Consider the following 23,934-nt stretch of genomic DNA (forward strand, 5'->3'; position numbering starts at 1 on the left):
CACTGTACATGTCCTACTAGTATTATCAGCTTTAGCTTTATTGCTTATTTAATATCAGACCTGAGGTCATTAAGGCATGTGTGATACCTGAGATGTTCATAACCCGCTCCTTTCTGTTCATGTCCTGTGATAGAACTAGTAATATAGTAGGCGTGACACTGGGCTCAGCTCGACTTAAAGCATGCTGTAGCATGCTCTTCTTTTTTTACCCACTAGACAATCCCTCATTGTAGTACAAAGATTGAAATAAGGGGAAATTCCTCTTCCAGTACTTTTCTGTGTAACAGTTATTCTTTTGCGGTTTTTCCCATCAAGAAACATTTTTACTGGAAAAAAAATACCACTTTACCTGTCAAATGGGTGGTGTATCTTGATTTATCAGCTGTAAGAGTGGTGTGGGTTATAAAACCATTTAAGGTGGATTCTGGTGTTTGATGATGGCACAGTGTCAGTCAGCTCGGTGAACAAAAATGTACATGTAGAGTATTTTCTGACAGCCTGGTGAAGCAGATGGTGTGGATTATAGTGGTGCTAGTTGATGGCATCGACTGCCTTTTATAATTAAGGTAATTTAATGCAGTGAATGAAGACGTGCATTGAGATAAAAAAAAAATAATAATAACCCTGAGAATTTAAATTTGCATTAATAATAATAATAATAATAATAATAATAATAATTGATATGCTCTCTCTCTCTCTCTCTCTCTCTCTCTCTCTCTCTCTCTCTCTCTCTCTCTCTCTCTCTCTCTCTCTCTCTCTCTCTCTCTCTCTCTCTCTCTCTCTCTCTCTCTCTCTCTCTCTCTCTCTCTCTCTCTCTCTCTCTCTCTCTCTCTCTCTCTCTGCACCCCTCCCATTAGTTTCAAATCCAATCTGAGTCTATGGGTGCACGCCCGCGCGCCTGCCTGAGCGTCGGGAAATCTTCACGCCGTCCGACAGTGCGGCCGCGCGGAGCCTCATCAGACACACACAGAGACACGGGGCGCGTGGGGTATGTATTGTTGCTATATATATATATATATATATATATATATATATATATATATATATATATATATATATATATATATATATATATATATATATATGTGTGTGTGTGTGTGTGTGTGTGTGTGAGAGAGAGAGAGAGAGAGAGAGAGAGAGAGAAGCTTAACACGAAAGGTACACGCAGAAACCGCCACGGTATATCCGAACCGTACTGCATAGTGACCCGCTCATTCGCCGCGTCTTTACAACGAGTATGTACGTATGCGTGCGCGCGCGTGCGTCTGTTCGTCCGCGCGGATTCGTGTAAATCCGTTTCGTGGGTGCGCGTCGCTCACGTTTGCGCCGGAAAACGTCCGTAGCGACTGCTGAGTCAGAGAGAGAGAGAGAGAGAGAGAGAGATGCTTAAAAAAAACACCGTGGAGTGTGTGAACGCACCGCGTTCAATGCTTCGAGTTTAGGCGCTGCGTGCGCGTTCGCATCACCGAGCCACGCGCTTATAGACCACCGGAGACAGCACCGTTAAACAGGTAGTTACACCGGAATAATTCGTAGTAATAACGCGCTCACCAAACACGCGTTGTCCGATATTTCTGCACGCAGAAGTAGGCAGTAAGCTGTGTTTTTTCCCCTCCTCCGATCAGATCACTGTTCATGGCTGTCGCGTCGCGTTCATGAAATAGTGTTACACAGCGCGCGCCCGCGAACGCCTGTTGCTCTTAACAGACCCGCTGGTGTCTCATATGTACCTCTGCAACTATAAAAATAAAACACTGTAATAGACGCGAAAATACGAAGGAATTGACACGTGAGTTGGCAGCAGCGCGCGCCGCTCCCCGGTGACTGCACTGTTTAGCGCACTTTTTAGTACAGGTGGGTAGACCCGGGTGTTTTTCAGATCCAGATATAGCATGACTTTTTTCCCCTCCATTTCTCTATGTGTGTGTACGTGTGCAGAGCAAGAGGTGGGGTGAAGCGGTGCAGGAGCTGTACGGAGTGAAGAGCCGCGTCCTCGCGGGGGTCCGTGTGCGCGTCCATGGCGGCGAAGCTCAACCCCAACACGCTGTACGTGCGCGAGCCGGAGCGCGCCGACGCGGCGGACGAGTCGTCAGACAGCGACGGGGAGCCGGAGGAGAGCTCGCACAAACTCATCCGCAAAGTGTCCACCTCGGGCCAGATCCGCGCCAAGGTAAGCCACTAGGCTCCTATTTACACCTTATAGTGCACACACACACACACACACACACACTCGCACCCACAATTCTGTGCTGCAGGATTATTTGCAATTACATGAAATTTGCATTTACATTTCTTTGAATGGAAACTTTGGTGCACTTTACTGCAGCAGTCCTCCACCTTTTTTTTTTTTTAACCTTCAGCAACTTCAGTGGTAAAGAGTTGGGGGGGCCAAAGCTAAACACACTAACGTGCATATCATGTTACTATTATTTAATCATTGCATATATCATGTAAATGCAACGTAACTCACCAAAATGCATCAATCAGTTCGAGCTTAATTTTTTAATGAATAGAAAAAAGCTGCAACTGAAACAAATGCATAGGCGAAAGTGGTAATTTTTGAACAATAGAACAAACTGCAGACTATGAAGGTCAATAAAATGGCAACAAAATAAACTTCAGTTTTTATTCCTTCTGTGCAGTACCAGATGATCAGTGGTCTGATTGGGGATCCCTGGTTTAAAGCAACTTTAGTTTTTTTGTTGATGTTGGGCTGTAAAATCTCATCACCGCCACGAAATGTGACCAAAGCAAACACCAAGATCACAAAACACCAGCTAGTTAAACACAACAGTGTGTGAAAGAAGATGTGCATGGGTTTTAGCATAGTTTTTTTTTGTCTGTTAAAGCGTAATCTCTGATAAACGCTTAACAGAGAGCTAATAAGAGACAAGCATGAGAAAGGAAAATCTTACTTATCACTCTGACTAGTGGTGGTTTATTTTGCTTTCTTTTTGTTTTGAACTTTAGGGTATTTCTTTCTTTGTTTTTTTTTTGTGAAATGCGTTTAGCACAAATGAGCTCCTCTGTGCTTTTATATAACATGCCTGAGTCTAGTTTTAAGCTCAAAATGACCTTGTTTGAGCAGCAGATCAGCTCATTAACACCAGTGGCAGCATTAGTGGCTGTAAAATAGTATCCTAGCACATTCTTTCAAAGCCTTCAGGATGAAAATCACGATTTAACTGCTAGCTTGATAGACTGAAGGTGGGGTTTTTTTTTTTTTCTCACACCTTCGAGGGCTGAGAGGTGATTCAGGGGTCATTTCAATATATAAGTGATTCATTTCTGGAAAATAATAAGTGGAAGTACAGCGAGTTTGGAGAACGCATCATTACTCACAACATGCAAACGAGGGCGAAGAATAAACCCGGGCCACATCTGTAATTAGTTGTGCTGTTCTAGTAGTAGACAGGATTTCTGAACGTAATTTAATTGCGTCTATTCGGCGCTCACGGGAAGTTCATTTTCTGCTTACGGTTAGATGTGAACATTTCTCAATAAACACCATACACACAAACACACAAACAGCACACAGGTTGCCTTCAGCAAGCACATTTACAGCAAAATCCTCACTGATGGAAAACAACACTAACAGCGTGTACTTTGTGTCCAAACTGATTGTAGCATGACTCTGGTATGACAAGCATTTCGGATAAAATGTCACCCATTTCTTTTCTTTTTTTGACAAAAAGATAGTGTTTATGATGACTTGCACATTTATAGAATACAAAGATAAAGCGTGTGCTCGCTTGTGTAACATTTGCCTTGGGTAATGTATGTATATTTCCTTGCAACCCTTGAGTTGATTCTTCCTTGAATGGAACCCGATCTGCAGATCTGCAGACCAGAACTAGCCGTGTAGTTATGGTGGCAACATGATACATATTGATCCAGAAGATGCACACATCAATACCTGGCCTGCTGAAAGCAGCTTGTGTGTGTGTGTGTGTGTGTGTGTGTGTGTGTGTGTGTGTGTGTGTGTGTGTGTGTGTGTGTGCATGTGCTGTGTCATTATCTCTGCAGGTCAGCGTTTGTCTAAGAGTCATTAGATGAGCAATTAAGCTGCACATGATATCAGATATGATATTCCCGACGCACAAACTGTGTTAATTAGCCTCACAGTAATGAGGGAGCAGCGCTCAGGCTGGAGACGGCTCTTTCAGGCGCTTCTTTCGGTGAAGAGGCAGCACACTAGGTGTGCGAGTGTTTGATTTCCATTATATCTTCACTTTTATTGCTGGTTAGCAATTGTCACATGACCAAGCACAGTTTCCATAAAAAAATGGTAATGTGAAAGCAGTAATGCGGACCAGAAAATGTACCAGGTTACCAAACCTTCGGTTTACCTGTAGTAGGTCATCTGGGTTCGGTTGCATGTTCAGCTGCGTTGCGAACGTGAACACGTCCTGTATTTGCCGCTGCAGTTGTTCAGGAAGTAACTTAACCGGGGTATGTGTTTTAGCTGATGGCGACATCATTAATTTCCGCAAACACAAATGTACCTTGCAGTCAGATGTCTCTTTAAAGGACACCATTTGCAAGCAGCAGAAAACCGTCTTTTCCTGGACATCTGCTGAATTGTGCTTGGTGACGCACATAAACCCGAGTGTCAGTCACTCTGATTAGAATGAAAGCACCAAAATAATGATTGCAGATGCACAGGGAACAACTGCACTCAAATTCAGGCCACAGCAAGCACGTGAAAACCACCATATTATGGTTGACATGTTGGTCTTTATTCACATCGCTCAACAATTCTACATAACCCACAATACCAAGTAAACACTGAGAGTAGTATAACCTTTGTTCATTCCAGCCAAACAAAGCAATGCAGCAGAGCTTTAGTCCTTCAGTACATCCAGCTCTCTCACCTCCTCATCTGTACACACAGCTCAAACAGATCAGGTTCCAAAGTTTCAGGCTAGTATCACCATTAAGTCCATGGTTAGCCGTAACTGCGTCCTATAGCACTACTGCATTCAGGAAATGTAAAAGTATATCGGATGTTTTCAAAAGGACATTACTTAAAGTGTCGCAGCAAAATGGTGAGTGAGAAAAGCACTTTTCTTCTCTTTTGTTCTTAGAAGCTAATAATGAAATCTGACACTTCTATCACTCGCATCAGCATGTTCGAATATTTTTCTCTTTTGAAATTCCCTCCGTCATCGTGTTTTATATAAACGCAAACATTTCACTGTAATCAGGACAAAACACCAACACCCATGTAAATCATCAATATTTCAATGTAACGTATTTAATGCGTTTTAAACACGTTTAAGACACAATTCTGGATCATCAATACATTTTTGAAACTTTCCTCCAAACGTATGGAGACTTTTATAGTATGTGTTGTTTACTGTGTTTAACATTTAATGTGGGTTTTACATTCAAGGACCAAATCCTTAGAGATAAATCCATTTTATTTAGTTATATTGCATGGGCATTTAGTCATCTAGCATAAACACTTTTGAATGTTCAGACAGTTAAAGGCGAAGCGATAGAAAGATTAAAGATAGGAGGGAATCAGAACTGAAGCTTAAATCTCCCTGTTGTGACATCAATACAAACTTATTTGGTAATATCAAGATTTTCAGTATGGTAAAGCACACCACACATTTCTGGACTCAATACCTGTCAGAATTTCACAGCCTGAGGAAAACAGCAGTTTTGTAACAGCCCTGTGATGAGGGTCAAAGGTGAAAGGTCCTCTGACAAGGAAAAGAATGGCAGAAAGGTTTAAAGGAAAACTAAAGATAGACACACTGTCTACAATACATGGGACAACTCACTCCATAATCTACACTTCTTGATCATTGTGCAGTTGTGTGTAGTGTAATTACTGCTTACGCAGTACTGAAAGAAAAATGTGTCTGATGTGCTAATTATATCCTTTCTAGGTGTTAAATGAGCTCAGACTATGAACTTTTATTCAAAAAGGACATTCTAATTATGATATCAATAAAATCTTGTGTAATAATCAATTGCTCAAGCCTAACACTTTCACTGTAAAACTATTATTAGATACAAGATTATAATCCTTCAATCAAATATCACGTAGCAATGCAAAAGTAGCAAAAAAATATATAAACGTAGCAATGCACTAGGCAGCAAGAGGAAAACAATAGTTTTTGTTTTTTTGTTTTTTACTCAAAAGTCCTGATGACGAAACAAATCTTGGGTAAAAAAGCCCTTAAGACAATGTGTACTTCATTGTGCTAGTGAGATGGTTGTGTAATGGGGTTAACGGTCAGTTTCGATTCTGCTTCACGTCAGATAAAGAGCATCAGCTGCAGGGATTGAATGTACATTTAAAAACAGACATTAGCTGAAATCAGTATCATAATAATGGCATGTAGTATTGATAAGTTAAAGATTATTGCTGTGTGATGAGGCAGTTAACTAGTACTCAGGTCAGTTTCGTGTGTAACTGTACAGTTGGGTTTCTTTCTGGTACGTTGTTGTGATGACTCACGTGGTGCACTGTTTCATTTACATAAAATAACCCAGCGGCTTGTGAACGAGCGCGAAGGTTTATAGCCGTGTCGTAAACATTCGCATTTCACTTTCGCAGACGCTTGCAGAATTGCTCGAATTAGTACATTTGCAGATTGTCTGCTTTTGATCTCACATCTAATCTGTGAAAGTTTGGATAAGAGAAGGAATGCAGGCTTGTATGTGCTGATAAATTTTTTTTTTTTTTTTTTGCTTTGCCCTTGCAACGTCCTCATATAAAGGTTCACCGCACATTTATCAAAACATTTATTTGCTCAAACTGGAATTTTGAAAATAAAAATTAAATATGAACATACACGCGACATAAAGACTAAGAAGCTAAACAAGAAAGAAAAAAATGATACAGATACCAATAAGACTCTTAAAGACAAATGATTAAAGTCTGAGGTGCAAATTTAATACTGTTGCTCGTTTATTAAAAGACTCATGTTATGTGACATGACCATTAAGGTGAGGTGGCTGATGGGAAATGAATTTTAGTGCCAATTTTGGCATGACATTCACAATGAAACTTTAACAGTTTAGATGAATGTGCTATATGATATACATGATATCATTTCTATAAAAACCTCTTACACACAGACATGTATGGTTACATCAACAGGTAGATATGGTGAAGCGTGTTTGAGGATATGTGTATTTTATAAGTCTCCAGTGGCAGTGCTTTGTATCAGTCAGAGGTAAAACTGAAAGGATTCGGGTGCGGGAAAGAGATCAGAGGGCATCGTTATAGCACCGATGATGTAAGCGATAATAGGAGCTTTGTCACAGATGTTGCATAACAGGAAATGTAACTATAAAATAATAAAAAAAGATGATATCCTTTGGGCTACATTGGCAAATCGCGAGAGAAATAAAACATTTAGACACTGACATTGGTTTCCTATAACAGAACACTAGCTGTGATAAAGTGACTGCAAGTATATATACTGAAGTAGTAGTTTCATCAGCTAGAACATGACAAAGGTTAGTTTGGGGTTAAACAAAAAAATGTTTTTTTGTTTGTTTGTTTTTTAACAGCAAATCGGAAGTGAAAGTGGGTTAAAGGTGAAGAGAGAACTCTATAAATGAACAACAATGTCTGTGTCTGTTACAGTTTGGTATTACAAAAAAAATATACAGTGTTTTCTTTGACAGTATATACGCACCAAATTATTTTCATTTTAGTTGATTTAATTCATTGTCTGTGTGTAAGATACTGGATGTTGAGCAGGTACCAAAAACTTAAACACAAAAATCTGATCAAACGTATTCTGAAACCTGACTTTTAAAGCCATATGTGGTTTCTTATATTCTACGGCCATATTCTTATCCAAACTGTTACCACAAAGCTGAAGGCACACAATTGCAAAGGATGACTTTGAGTGCTGTAGTATAAAATTTTCCCTTCACTTTTACCATGAACTCTGACCTCATCCCTATTGAACACCTTTTAGGATAAATTGGAACACTGACTGCATCCCAGGCCTCCTCCCCCTACATCAGTACCTACATCAGTACCTGACTGTACTAAAGCCCTTGTGGGTGAATGAGCACAAATCTCCACAAATGAATTAGTAAAGCATCTTCCCAGAAGAGTGCTGGTTATTATATTACTAAATATGGAGTAGGATGTTCAGAAAGCATCAGGCACCCACAAATCTTTGTCCATATAGTGTAAGTGGAACTTTATTTCACTAGAATGACTTCTGGTTCTTTGTTGGAAACTCAGGTGCAGGTGTGATGATTAGCAGGATATTAATCAGTATCAGCGTAGTAACAGGGCTGAATTTATTCACTCAGGCCATTGCATTACAGATGGCAATTATGTGAACTCTTTGGTACTGACAAGCACACTTCCATCACGTTCATTAACACATCAGAGCGCTTAGTGGCAGTTACACAGTTGGAGACTTCGCCGGTCGGAGAGGAGCCGAAGGGAGAAATTTGTTATACAGTGTGTATGAGTGTGTGTGTGTGTGTGTGTGTGTAAAGCAAGGTTCTCCCGAGATAATCTAACAGTCTGTGTGAACACATCGCTGGCTCGTGCTGCTGTGTAGAGCTTGACCTTTCTAAATTTGCATGGATATAATGTATTACGGTGGGTGTGTGTATTCCATTTTGTCAGCGTGTGTATGAGTGCAAGAGTTGGTGTAACAGATTAGTATGTGGAAAAAAAATACATTTCCACCTCCTGTTCGTTAGTGATTTTTCCCTTCATTTGCATCCTCATTAAGAGTGTGCTAAACGTTATCAAGCGTGACATGTCAGTGGAGCGTGATTTAATTAGTGAATTCATTATTTCATTCACTTGATTCAGAGTTTTCCACACACACACAGGTCTCTTAAAGCAGTGCATGTCAGTTTATGTTGGATTATAACAGGACAGGTTGGTGTGACATGTCTCAATGGAAGCCGATGGAACGTGTGTGTTTGCATTAGTGGAAGTGACTAAGGAAAGGAATTTTGTGTGTGTGTGTGTGTGTGTGTGTGTGTGTGTGTGTGTGTGTGTGTGTGTGTGTGTGTGTGTGTGTGTGTGTGTGTTGTGAGAGAGACCTCTCTGGAAGATCGTCTCTCTTTCTCCTCCTGTCTATTTTTCTTTATCTGTGGATCTCTTAATCTTTCTCTCTGTCCATTTCTCTCTCTCTCTCTCTCTCTCTCTCTCTCTCTCTCTCTCTCTCTCTCTCTCTCTCTCTCTCTCTCTCTCTCTCTCCTGCTGTGAATGTGAGAAAGAGGGCAGAGAAAGACAGCTCTTCAGGCTTGTACAGTCCACATTTAGACATTCCTCAGAGGGTTAAAAACAAGTCAGCGAAGCCTAATTAGCCGCCGTCCAGCTAAGAGCAGCACAAATAAAGGAAGTGACCCTGCTACGAGTTGTGACAGGAAGCCAGAAGACCAGCGTGAACATCCCTGCAATCAACACGACAGAAACGAGGGCCGTGCAGAATGAGAGCAGAATGTTGGCAAACATGACCATGACTCTGCTAAAGCTGGAGCCATCGACAAAAACACCACTGAGAGGAAAGAGATTCACTTTCAGAGATGTTAAAAACACAATGACCTTGTCAATTATATCTGTACTGTTTACATGCCTTTATATTAATCTGTTTTACACACCTAATATTTTACATTTAAAATAAACATTGCCATTTCGTTGAACTGCATTTTGGACGTATTGTTTTTTTTTTTTTTTTTATTTCACTGCTGAAAGATTTAAAGTGTTTTTTATCCTATAGAAGGCATGTCTGGCTGAGAAGGATCCTTGTAAATCTTTAAAGCATGGCGGTTGTTATAGCTCTTTTTAGAATTGACGCATGACCATTTCGTTCAGCTTCTAATCAAATCAAATTTCAAATATCAAATTTCTAATGGTTGTTATGTGTTATTTAGTCATTATACTACACTGCCTTCTTTGTTTAAGTTGTAAATATGCACACATCTAGCATGTTTAACAGCAACGGCATTCGGTAGGCATTCAGAACATCCTGAGTTATACTGTACACCTTATTCAACTATTCATCTATTTTTTAACTAGCTACCAAACTAACAGAAACAGTTTCCCACAACAGTACTAACTAGTCTGTTGACCATTAGACAACATTTTACCCGAAAAATAAAAAATCTCTGGCAGACATTGTGTCAAGACACAGCGCTAATGTCATAACTTCTAGCATACACCACATTTGTTTCTTCACTATGACTAGCTGCAGTAGTTTTCCTGTCAAGCCCATTTGATTTGCTGGTCATGTCTATCTAACCATGATTAGTGTGCAACACAACCATTTAGCTGCCTAAGATGCATGACAATGTTGTAATAGATTTGCTAGTTAATAAGACTGAGTATGAGTATTGTATTGTTTTTATGTTTGGATATTGAGCAATATATTTAACATGCTGCATAATGAAGTATTTTTACATTTTAAAGGAATCAAACCAAGTAGATTTTTAATTTTTTTTTCAAAGAATCAGAAAAAGGTACTGGATTGAAAAAGGCATTCTGTTAGAATAGTGTGCTACAATATTAGCTTCATGTATGGGAAGCTAAAGCATCACACACATATACACACTCCAATATCTTTGCTGCATGATGGAAGCTTTTCCTCACTACATCTTGAACATTTGTTCTTAGGAGGTGGGTGTATTGTGGGGGAGGGCCAACGGATTGGTCCATTTTTGTTTCTTTATGTAATAAAAGCCCATATACATAAATTATATTATACATCAAAATATTGGGAAACAGTTCGTCCATAACTGATTATTGTGAGGACCTACATAATGTATATTAATGGCTGTATAGATTAGGAAAAATTATGTCATTATGAAGGATCAATTATCTTTGAGAGCTGGGACTAATTCTGGATGAGCTACTGGTATCAATTATTTAGAAGGATCAAATTTAGAACTGTATATATCTCTACACCTCTCATATGTAGCTATGAGCCAAATAATTTTGCCTAATTTTAAAAGAAAAAAACAAACAAACAAACAGTTATTGCAACTCATTGGTCAGCCACATTTGTTGAGACAACTTAATTTAAAAGTGATTTTACCCTCAGGACATGTAAATGTTGCTTCAAAATGAAGCTCACTTAGATATCAAACTACTGATTGGAACAGTGTTCTTTTTTTTTTTATTTTTTTTTTTAACAAATTAATATTTTATATAAATCATGTGTACACATGTATAGGAAATTGAGCAAATCGCTTAACTAGACATAACCAGGACACACATGTTTGCAAAAAAGGAAACATGGTAAAACAGATTAAAAAAAAGTAGATAGAAGGGTGATGCAATGGACAAACGTGTAAAAACAGCTTCCCGTAAAAGACGTGTTCATGCTCAACTTGTTTGACATACCGGCCCTTTCGCCAGGATCAGGTTTATTTTTTACAGTTTAGCATGTTTACATAAGATACACTTTACATAAGATATATTGCGACAGAGAGCTAGCGATGGCTTTGTTTTACATAATCTAGTGAGAATCCAGTGGGAGAGCACATAGAGGTGGAATTTATAAAGCAGCAGTAAAGAGCATAGTGTTGTAGAGCTTTTCAGGTCAGCTAGTGGTGTCCAGTTGAATTCAGATAAAGTCAAAGTTCAAGAGTGCTTTGTTAGGTGTAACTGGTGATACCTGCTCAGCAGGAGAGCTGCAGGTCAGCTCGGGTCAGAAATGTTTCATGTTTCACACGGTGTCAGTGTTGTTATTCGTCTTTGTTGTTGATGGATAGTTGAGAAGATTGAATTACTTATACTATTATTATGACTATTAATAGCAATAAGTTCATCTAATTTCAGGTTCAACAAATGTAAAATTAATTACTAAAATGGAAATGCAAAATAATAGTGAGTAGAAAATAACTGGTTACTCTGCTTTAGTGTTGCTTTCATTATTTGAGTCAAAATATATATATAACAAAAAGAGATATTTGTCATTTGGATACCAAACACCTTTTTGTTAGCTTGTTTTTTTATATTTTTGTCCAAAAAGACATCATATCCTTAAAAAATAATAAAACCTTTTGTACTGTATGAAACATTGCCAATTTATTTGTGCTTCTATAAAATAGCGTAAACACCAGATCTTGAAAACCCAGTCTGCTATTAAATATTTGCCTGGGAGAGACTCTGTTGTTGCATTATAACTACATTGTTGCTGTGCTCAGTCTTGCTATGGTATATGACCTGTGGCATGAAACTGTCTTTTACAACCTCACCTTAGTAGCAGAGTTTGGCTGTTCCTCACCCAGTTTTGACCCTCCTACACAGCTGTTTCTGTTTCAGTTATTGACTATGTTTCAACCTACATATCAAATTCTTGATTATAAACACCTACTTGGTATCATTGATAAATCATACACCTGACCCTGGTCCTACAAAATCCCTAACTGTGCAAGTGTACAAGGTGTGCAAAAGTAAAAATTGAAAGCCAAAGGATGGTCACACCCAATATTGAGTTGATTTAGATTTTTTTTCTATTAACTTTTCTTTGCATTTAACATTAAATAGACAATTAAAATATATATTTTCGAAAGCCTTCTTACTATAAAGCATTTTTTCACACCTGCCTAAAACCTTTGCATAGTGTGTGTGTGTGTGTGTGTGTGTGTGTGTGTGTGTGTGTGTGTGTGTGTATATATACGTGTGTACATATACATACACATATACATATACATACACACAATATACCTTTTTATATGGACATGTATATGTTCACATATCAACACTTACTCATATACCCACATTCTTGACTCAGCATTTTATTAATTGTATAGCAGTTGGCAAAAATACCTTATGATACACATTTTTCCTTGTTCATGTTCGTCTCCTTGAAAGGCAGTGGCGGGCGGTCAGGGCCAGCAAAGCCTTCTCTGCTGGCCTAAACACTATCAGAAGCACTGACCTACATTTAAAATCAAAATTCTAATATTTGTTCCATGAAATTTTATTAATTTATTTTCTTTATTTGGTAGTGTTTCTCTTGGCTGCACTGCTTGCAGTATGTGTAAAGATGTTAGATTTTTTTTGTCTAATCAGATTTCAGCCTCTATGTGCTGCCATGTCAATCTAATCTGCCCCGTAGAAACACGCCTGTAGCTTTGCACACATTAATACATATGACTTTGTTATGCCTACGGAGGAAGAGAAATTGATTTGGTCTCGGACATACTTAAAAATACATTTTGAAGAAAATCTACATAGCTAGGAGAGATCGGCTAACCCCGAAGCTAGCTAGCTTGTCTCAGCCTGGAAAAGTTTGTTCTCCACTTCCAGACCAGTGAATACGAGCGGTACCACTGGCTTACAGCCTCTGAGGAGCGGTGCAAATTATGAGTCTGCATCTCTGGTGAGTAGGTTGTATTTTATTTACGTTTTAATGTTTTTGTCATGTTATTAGACAAATATTGATTCTGAACTGCTCCAGATGATGTAGGGGTCACAGTTGCGGTTGTAGCGTAGAGGTTTGAAGTCTTAACTGGGTTTCTTGCTTTAGTAAAATGGTGTTTAACCTCCATGTGTGGAATTTCTCTCTCTGTAATGTAATTGTTATATTGCGTGTTTGTATTGTATTGATGGTTTCTATAATTGCGACGTGATAGTGGTGGTATTAAGAGGGGGATTAAGTCGGGTCGTCCTTACTGAAGGCCCAGGTACCAAATAGACAGCCTGCCACTGATAATATCTGAAATTACGAGAGATTGTAGGAGATGAGAACAATCGACTATTAACTAGATAACCAAAGCTTTATGTTTCACGTTGTCTAACATCAGTCATGTCTAAATATCATTTCACTGCCTCTTGGCATTACCTTCCTTTTAAACTTTTACACTTTAGAAGTGTGCTGTAAAAAGAAGAGGAACATCATGATGTAAAACCTATTTATATTATAGACCTGATACAAAACCTTAATATACATACGATGTGTTAATTATACATATGATTTGACTTGAAATTAAAAAGTGTTTTAGTTATTGACTTATGGTTTGCATTTCTAGCAAGAATAGAAATACACATTTAAAAGCTTCTCAGATCATTTGTTATTTAATAAGAGGAACTGAAATCTTTTCTTGGTTCTGCATCTTAACAAGGCGCTGGTGTATAACCAGTGTGTGTGTGTGTGTGTGTGTGTGTGTGTGTGTGTGTGTGTGTGTGTGTGTGTGTGTGTGTGTGTGTGTGTGTGTGTGTGTGTGTGTGTGTGTGTGTGTGTGTGTGTGTGTGTGTTATTAGTTCATTTCCATAATATAAATGTAAATAATGCTAGCTGATCTGTGTAAAATATGCTGTGTATTTGTTTAATCATTTTAACAGTACTGTAAAGAAAACAAGCATGACCAGAAAGTACATTTTGACCTCCCTTTCTCTCTCTCTCTCTCTCTCTCTCTCTCTCTCGCTCGCTCGCTCGCTCGCTCTCGCTCTCTCCCTATAGCTCAGAAACTCTAAACACAATTTCTATTGATGTAGGTGTCTGACTGGAGCCTGCTAGTCTGTAGCGGAATCCTCTCTATACACACACCTACAAACACACACACACACACACCCACACACACACACACACACACACACACACACACACACACACACACACACACACACACACACACAAACAACAAACACACACATAGACATACACCTCTAATTGCAGCCAAATCAGAGACAAAGATTACCTTTTTTTCCTTTTATTTGTTTCCTTGTGAATATGTTTCCATTTTTATTTATTCTTCTAATTCTAATGCAGTTAGAATTATATACATACAAATATACATATACATATAAACTGATCTCTGCTGCTGTCTTCTGCCCTCCGTTTTGTATATTCTTATCCTTCACTTATTTTTCCTCATTGATCTACAGTGAGGAAAATAAGTATTTGAACACACTGCTATTTTGCAAGTTCTCCCACTTAGAAATCATGGAGGGGTCTAAAATTGTCATCGTAGGTGCATGTCCACTGTGAGAGACATAATCTAAAAAAAAAAATATCCAGAAATCACAATGTATGATTTTTAAACTATTTATTTGTATGATACAGCTGCAAATAAGTATTTGAACACCTGTCTATCAGCTAGAATTCTGACCCTCAAAGACCTGTTAGTCTGCCTTTAAAATGTCCACCTCCACTACATTTATTATCCTAAATTAGATGCACCTGTTTGAGGTCGTTAGCTGCATAAAGACACCTGTCCACCCCATACAATCAGTAAGAATCCAACTACTAACATGGCCAAGACCAAAGAGCTGTCCAAAGACACTAGAGACAAAATTGTACACCTCCACAAGGCTGGAAAGGGCTACGGGGAAATTGCCAAGCAGCTTGGTGAAAAAGGTCCACTGTTGGAGCAATCATTAGAAAATGGAAGAAGCTAAACATGACTGTCAATCTCCCTCGGACTGGGGCTCCATGCAAGATCTCACCTCGTGGGGTCTCAATGATCCTAAGGAAGGTGAGAAATCAGCCCAGAACTACACGGGAGGAGCTGGTCAATGACCTGAAAAGAGCTGGGACCACCTGTTTCCAAGGTTACTGTTGGTAATACACTGAGACGTCATAGTTTGAAATCATGCATGGCACGGAAGGTTCCCCTGCTTAAACCAGCACATGTCCAGGCACGTCTTAAGTTTGCCAATGACCATTTGGATGATCCAGAGGAGTCATGGGAGAAAGTCATGTGGTCAGATGAGACCAAAATAGAACTGTTGGATCATAATTCCAATAAACGTGTTTGGAGGAAGAAGAATGATGAGTACCATCCCAAGAACACCATCCCTACTGTGAAGCATGGGGGTGGTAGCATTATGCTTTGGGGGTGTTTTTCTGCACATGGGACAGGGCGACTGCACTGTATTAAGGAGAGGATGACCAGGGCCATGTATTGCGAGATTTTGGGGAACAACCTCCTTCCCTCAGTTGGAGCATTGAAGATGGGTCGAGGCTGGGTCTTCCAACATGACAATGACCCGAAGCACACAGCCAGGATAACCAAGGAATGGCTCTGTAAGAAGCATATCAAGGTTCTGGCGTGGCCTAGCCAGTCTCCAGACCTAAACCCAATGGAGAATCTTTGGAGGGAGCTCAAACTCCGTGTTTCTCAGCGACAGGCCAGAAACCTGACTGATCTAGAGAAGATCTGTGTGGAGGAGTGGGCCGAAATCCCTTCTGCAGTGTGTGCAAACCTGGTGAAAAACTACAGGAAACGTTTGACCTCTGTAATTGCAAACAAAGGCTACTGTACCAAATATTAACATTGACTTTCTCAGGTGTTCAAATACTTATTTGCAGCTGTATCATACAAATAAATAGTTAAAAAATCATACATTGTGATTTCTGGATTTTTTTTTTTAGATTATGTCTCTCACAGTGGACATGCACCTACGATGACAATTTCAGACCCCTCCATGATTTCTAAGTGGGAGAACTTGCAAAATAGCAGGGTGTTCAAATACTTATTTTCCTCACTGTATGTTCATCTCAATCTCATTTCAATCTTTTCCTTTTATCACTAATTCTTCACTTTTCTCTCTCTCTCTCTCTCTCTCTCTCTCTCTCTCTCTCTCTCTCTCTCTCTCTCTCTCTCTCTCTCTCTCTCTCTTTCTCTCCCTCTACCTTTCTCTCTGTCTGGGCTGAACTTGAAAACCTAATTAGAGGTGTGTCGTCCATCATTGCCTTCTCTAGTTATTAAGGCAATGAAGTGTAGCACAGGAGAGGAGCTGTGGAGAGAGAGAGAGAGAGAGAGAGAGAGAGAGAGAGAGAGAGAGAGAGAGAGAGAGAGAGAGAGAGAGAGAGAGAGAGAGAGAGAGAGAGAGAGAGAGAGAGAGAGAGAGAGAGAGAGAGAGAGAGAGAGAGAGGACATACAGAGGGATGAGGGTGTAGAGGGTGTATCAGGCTACGAGCAGGCTGTATGTGTTTTGGCTCTTTTGTACTCCTGTGCAAATTACATGTGACAGAAAGAGAATGAAAGTTTAAAGATCAGGACAATGTGTTATGTCTTGTCTTAATCACAGAACATGAGTTGAGGTGTGTGTGGGGTATGTGTGTTTGCACGGATGTGGCTTTTCATGTATGCAGGGCACATGGTCATGTGCGTCAGTTTGTACAAATGTGGTCTTGGACGGTTTTGACTGTTTTCCTTAACTGCCTTTTAGGTTTCACTCTTTAGCCCGTTTTAGTTAGTCACATTACAGCCTTTAGTAAAATCATTCTCTGTGATTTCGCCAGACGTGTTTCTCTTCACCTGCACACATTCTCGGTTTGTGGACACCTGACCATAAGATTCGTATGTGCCTTTTAAACATCTTATTTCACATTTAGTCTCCATTTGCGTTTATTCAATTCAACTTCAATTCATTTTTATTTGTAGAGCGCTTTTAACAATGAACATTGTCTCAAAGCAGCTTTACACAGATAATGTGGTGATTAAAAGGATGTTCTTTATAAGTGTACGTTTGTCCCTGATGAGTGAGCCGGTGGCGACTGTGGCAAGGAAAAACTCCCTGAGATGGCATAAGGAAGAAACCTTGAGAGGAACCAGACTCAAGAGGGAACCTATCCTCATCTGGTTTGCACCGAATGTCCATTTATTGCCGATATGCAATGTTGCGGGGTACAGTGATGATGATCAGAAGCAAACTGTAGTCCTGAGACAGTGTAGCAGACTGTTGACATAACGTTTTATAATAACATCCACTCTCTTTATTTACCCACAAAGGCATTACTAACGTTAGCTACTGATGTAGATGAGGTGAGGAGACCTGGGGTGCAGTCAGTGTTCCAATTCAACCTGAAGGTTTTCAGTAGGGTTCCACTCCAACCCATGTAACCCATATCTTCATGGAGCTCACATTGTGCACAGGGGTATTATCATGCTGGAACAGGTTTAAGTCTCCTAGTTCATGTAAAGTGAAATGTAATGCTACCACACCCAAAGACATTCTATATAATTGTTGGCCTCCAACTTTGTGGTAACAGTTTGGAGAAGAATCACATATGGCTGTAAGACTGGGGTCTCAATACATTTATTCATCTCTACATATGTTGTGGGAGTGCAGTTGCCATAAATATTAATTACTGTGTTTCTCTGTACTTGGAATATAAAATATTATATAAAGTATATATAAAATATAAATAATTACAGGAGCTATGCTTGTTTGGTTTTAATCTATAATATTTATAATTGTAAATATCCCTACAGAAGGGACTGTTAATTAAGGGCAAGTATTTGTCATAGAAAAGCGTAATTACCCAAATTACTCATATAATTTCATGGTATTTCTATGGTTGTTACTCTGTATGGCTATTGCAGAGACAATGCTGCTGTGGTTTTTGGCACCGAGAAATTGACACAGTTTCATGAAAGAAAGAGCAACTCCATATGTTTTTGAAAGCGTCATTCGTGTGTCATGCACACCGCATCTGGGTTACCTATGTGTAAACACGCCTGTAATTGGACCATTCGTACCCGACAGGCAAAACAAAACTGTAGACAGTGTGCAAGATTCGCAAGTATGCGTGCGAGTATGGTTTCAGAATCCTTGTACTGACCTGAAAGTTCACAGTGACCTTGTGATTTCTATAATTAGAGTGTAAGTTTAGATGAACAGACATTTAGTATAGAAACATGCATAGGTGTGTGTTAGAGGAAGTGCATGTTAGCATCACCCTTCCTGGGAGTCATTTATGTGTGACAGAGGAGAGGGTGGGATTTTGCAAAACAAAGACATTGGCATAGTCTGGGAGGAAATATAAAAGTGCAACCGTTATCGATTTCTAGTAATTTTTCTTGTTAAAAAAATCCTCAGTACAGGGACACTTGCATAATCTGTGTTAATCACACATACAGAATACTAAAAATAGAGCCAATGCTGAAAACTGCTGACATTCCATTAAGGGCTCACATATTGCTTTTTTCTTTTTGTAAGTGCAAGCAATAGATCATGAATGAGTTCAGAGCTTGTGTCATGTTCAGAATTTCCCTGAAAATGTTCACAGACTGCCGGGCTCAGATCCTTGGATTGCTTTGTGCTCACAATGCAGTCTGTAGCGACCGGATAAGAGAGCACGCTAATGAGACGGACACCACCTGAAGGATGTGTTTTTTTATACACAGAGAGAAATGAGAGGGATGATGAAGACGTCACCGAAGCATTATTAGCATTATGATTATCAAACCCTAATAGAGCTCAGAACGTTTGACAATCACCCACAGGCCTTGGATCTCTGGGATAACTACATAGCCTTAGTCATTAATGGAGATTTTGTCAGCATGAGAAAAAGAGGAAGAGAAAGAGAAAGACAAAGGGCCATGGGTATCTCATAAGATAAATGGTATCCTCTGTAAGCCAGTCTCACTCTTACCTCTAATAGAGATGGATAGCACAGGACTAAGTGCAGGGTCTTTCTCCAAACTCATACACACTTGCTTTTTTTTCTTTCTTTCTTTTCTTTCTCTTTGATCTCGTTCTACTTTGGTTCAGGAGCAAAGCTGTTCCATATCCTTCTCTTTTAATGTGATTACTCAATAACAGATTCATATTTCTTATTACAGCTATAGAGAGATACTATAATAAAGAACGGTAAAAGAAGAACTGCAGTGAGTAAAATGTCAGAGAAACTGTGATGTCAGTGCTTTGTCAGGTCATGAACCTAAAACTGACTCTTTCTTATTTAGGCCTGGATATTTTATTTCTCTGTAAGAACCATTCTGCTTTGTGCATTCTCATTTGTCAGGCCGTCTAGTCCTCACTCGTCTATTTCTATCTCTCAGAGTTTAAAAGAAGAAAACAGAAACAGGAAGGAACTCTTATTCTGTGTTTCCTCTTTTGCGCCTACTTTATTTCTCGGTATATTGTGTGACACCAAAAATATCCTCTGTGTTTGCGTGTGTGTGTGTGTTTTTCTTTTTTTTCTTTTCTTTTTTTTTTTAACATGCGCTCACCCACAAAACAGGAAGTAACCACGGTTCTGCTTTACTATAGACCTGAGTAAAGTGCAGCATGATTGTCATTTCATCTTTTATGCCGCCTGCACAAATACACGTGTCTATCTTTCACCCTGGTTGATTCACATCAGTCTTTGATACTTTTTTTTTCTCTTAAATTCAAATCTGAACAGTAAAAATGGATTCCCCAAGAATGACTCATATAAGGATTGCCATGTTGCTTCCAGGTCTGATTTTTAACACTGCTGTGGGTGGTACAGTGTGTAGTCAGATCAGTGAGTCCTGATGAAGCTGAAATGGAGACTGTGGGCTGTCAAACCTCCTGCTGCTTTATGAAAAGGGTGTATTAAAAAATAAACAAAGAGAAAGAGAGAGATGCCGCATCTGTTCGTGACAGTTTGAGTGTACTTTGAGATGGAAGGAGTTTGAGTAGGGGGAAGAGAGGCACACTCACCCCAGTGCCAGTTGTGTCTCCCATACTCACTCCAGCAGCATTAGCAGGTAAAGGAGATATGAACAGAAAGAGATGCCCCTTCTGTTTAATCATAGGCCATTGTTATGTTCAGCTCTAGTAGGAACCACAAACAGGATCATGTCAGGCTTCTTCAGATAAAAGCACTTAGACTAACAGAGCAGACTACAGAATAACAATAGCATTGTGCTGATCGACACACACAGGCCCAGTGCAACAGGCATATGTACTCAAGCCTCACAACATACAAACTGTGTCTTTTGTTACTAAATGTGTAGGGTCCATGTATGCTGTATGGAAATGAAAAAAATAAAAATAAAAAAATCTCATACAAATATTTGTACTATATATATTGACTTGGTTTATTTTTTTCTCCCCTACATAACATCTGGACATTAAACATTCATGACTCCAAATATGAAAAAATATTGCAGTGGCTAAGAGGTGTACGAGTTCCAGAACCCTATTCCGTTTTTTTATAAACATATTTTATAAACGACTAAAGATTTATGAATTATTACTAAACATTCATAAATTGCAGCACCTGGAAAATCTCAGAATTGTATTTCTGCCACATTGCTGAGAGAGCTGGCATATAATGTCAATATTCTAAAAAATGATGTACGAGGATTATTTTTTAACTAACAAGCAAACAAACTGCAATTATGAATATAGCAAAAAATATAAATTTTTTAATGTATTTTTTTATTACTTTTGTCTATTTATTATATATTTATAGGGTGTGGGGTGACAAAAATCGAAATGAATAATTTAAAAATAGTTTTGTTTTTTTGGGGGCAAAAATGTGATTTGCCACAGTGTCCTCCAAAGGCTTCCTTTCTGTACATTTACCAGCATTTTTCTGGACTAGAAATAAGTTCCACCCAAAGTCAGGGCAGGAAAATGTTCTGTTTTTTGTTTTTTTGGGGGTTTTTTTCTGGAGAAGATGGGATTTTTCTTTTTTTGAGAAAGGGAAGACTATGGCATTTCACAATTTTGGTTCATCTCACAAGCAGCCCTAAAATACCAAATGTGCTCCTTCAACAAATGTGAAATGACTAAAAGTGGAAATGATGCGGAGTGATAAAGGTATAGTGTGAATGCATGATCTCTGGTTTCTTTGCACCACAGATTGTAATGCTACCTTATTTGTTTAGATGTGATCAGCTCAGTATTTGAAGCCAAATTTAGAAACAAGTAGAAGATCTTTTAGTAAAGATCTTAAGAAGGTTAAGATGTGAAACTGGATGGATCTCACTTTGACTTGCTCAAGGTCGTTTGCATGTTTCTTCACATTCATCACCAGACTGACTTGCTAAGGAAGTGGTTTTTTCGATCATTTTCAGATTGTGTGTCTCCACCTCTCTCTCTCTCTCTCTCTCTCTCTCTCTCTCTCTCTCTCTCTCTCTCTCTCTTTAACTGTCTGTCTTTTATGTTCTCTGCACTTTCGGTAAACCTCAGTGACGGTTTGTCCATTTTTAGGTCACCTCGAATCTATTTTAGGCTGCGGTTAGATGTGTAGAAAGATTGTATGAAAGAACTAACATTTTCCTTCTCCCTCTTCAGCAAAAAACAAAATTCAGGGTGAGGCGTTATTGAAAGCTGTCGTCCCCTCAGGCTTAGAGGCGCAGACCGACACGCACTCTGCAGAGACAGATTAAAAATTAATGACATTTGCTTTCTATTTTTTATTTATTTTAAGACACTGTGCTGTTTGCCAAGCGTGTGTCCTCATAGAGGAAAGCTACAAAGTGGCCTAGAACTTTCAGCCTGCAGGAGGGAGAAGAGATGCTCTGTCAGGGAGAAAAAGAAAAGGAGAGACAGATGGTTAGAGAGAAAGAGTTGCAGAGACAGAGTGACTTACCTTTATTCTTGCATCCTCAGCATTATTACAGCAGATTGTGACTCTCTGTGTGTCTCTGTGTGTGTGTGTGTGTGTGTGTGTGTGTGTGTGTGTGTGTGTGTGTGTGTGTGTGTGTGTGTGTGCGCGTGTGTGTGTGTGTGTGTGTGTCTAAGAGAACCATAGGCAAGATTTAAAAAATTTGCCTTTCCGGCATAATTTTGCCCCAAATATGTACAGACAAACACCACACACACAAACACACATACAACTTTAAACCAATGCTTTTATTTGTTATTTTACAAGCCATTGTAGAACACATGGGTTAATGCTACATCATACCTCAGCACAGTTAACTTCTTGAAGTTGATTGGTCAGATGGTGTTTGTAAAATCCCAGCATTTGAGGATGTCAAGAAAGACTTGTGGAGACAGGCAGCATTTTATTTGAGCAAGTGCACACATTTTAGACGCACTAAAACCTGTACTGGTTTTTCTCTCTGGTCACAGACAAACCGTTTGTCTGTGTACTAGTTTGCCCACCTTCTCTCCGCCCATATTGACCACACACTCGCTGCCCCGGTATTGATAATTGACTTTAATCAGTTTTTATATCTGCTGTAAAAAAAAAAAAAAAAAAAACAGCAGAAATGGACTTATCTTATGGATGTCCTACAATATTTAATGTAGATACAAATGGATAAATTGTTAAAAAATTTGCTGTGGTGTAAAAGCAACAAAACACCCTGGTATGTTCTAGAGTATTTTCCTACATCAGCACTTTTCTGTTGTATTTAATTCATTATGTATTCTATATTCTGCATTACTGCCTGCAAAATCAAGCATGACTAGCATCACTGAAAGCTGGACAGGTTTAGCTAACATTACCTATAAAACCAGTGCTTAACTATAACTGGTTAGAAAACGAATGAACAAAGTAAAATCATGTCTTGCCCCCAGTATCAAATCATTCTCAACAGAAATCGTGTTTAGTGACCATCAGAACAAATCTAATCTACAAAATATAGAGAAAACCAATGTCATACACTAAGCCATGTAGTAAAATATTGAGAAACTACTACACAAGTGATACCAATAACAAGCCAAAACATCTCAGCATTGCCAGTAAGATCTTATAGATCTCATCACTGGTCTGCATCTTTTTCTACATTTAAACTGGCAGTCTGCTAAAACTGTACCAACACAGTGTATCATGGGAAAAATCACCTCTTCAACTGACAGATTACTCAACCTTACTGTATTATCAGTGCAGACATGTTTCTGATTATAAGATTCTGGGTTTGTTGGTTTGTAGTTTTTGCAGAGCAGAGTATATTCCAGAGAATCAACAAGCTCAGTTTGAACATAAACATGTCTTTTCTAGCATCTTTCTATCATATGCAAGTTATTAAGGATTAGACAAGGACAAGGATTAGAGTCGAAGGACACCGTTCCACGTTTGTCCAAATGGGCATTAACTGTAATTTTGAAATGATTATTAAAAGTGGAAAATGTTCAATGCGAAGATTTAATGGATACAGTTGCACTGGGAGTTTATGCAGCTTTATGTAATGCCCTGTGTATCGGTCTGTTTGTTCTAGTTAGTTTTGTGTAATCTTGTGTTAATGTATCTTGTTTTATGTAGCACCTTGGTCATGGAGGAATGTTGTTTCGTTTAACTGTGTATTGTACTGTAT

General features: G+C 39.0%; 1 protein-coding gene across 13 annotated transcripts in view; it reads left to right on the forward strand.

The window, feature by feature from the left end:
- The window catches only part of LOC310726140 (diacylglycerol kinase delta), a 115,753-nt gene that overhangs the window by 36,983 nt on the left and 54,836 nt on the right, over positions 1-23,934 (forward strand). For 3 of the 13 annotated variants that reach the window (XM_083541424.1, XM_083541417.1, XM_083541427.1), the window contains exons 2-3: positions 858-988; positions 1,939-2,170. In XM_083541424.1, coding sequence (XP_083397550.1) covers positions 2,018-2,170 — 153 coding nt within the window. In that variant the 5' untranslated portion in view covers positions 858-988; positions 1,939-2,017. Of the gene's footprint in view, positions 1-455; positions 567-857; positions 989-1,132; positions 1,855-1,938; positions 2,171-23,934 lie in introns of those variants that run through there. The other 10 variants (XM_083541426.1, XM_083541418.1, XM_083541428.1 and 7 more) reach the window with 7 other exon arrangements.

The sequence above is a fragment of the Silurus aristotelis genome, assembly GCF_946808225.1.
Source record: "Silurus aristotelis genome assembly, chromosome: 5".
In the NCBI taxonomy this organism is placed as follows: Eukaryota; Metazoa; Chordata; class Actinopteri; order Siluriformes; family Siluridae; genus Silurus; species Silurus aristotelis.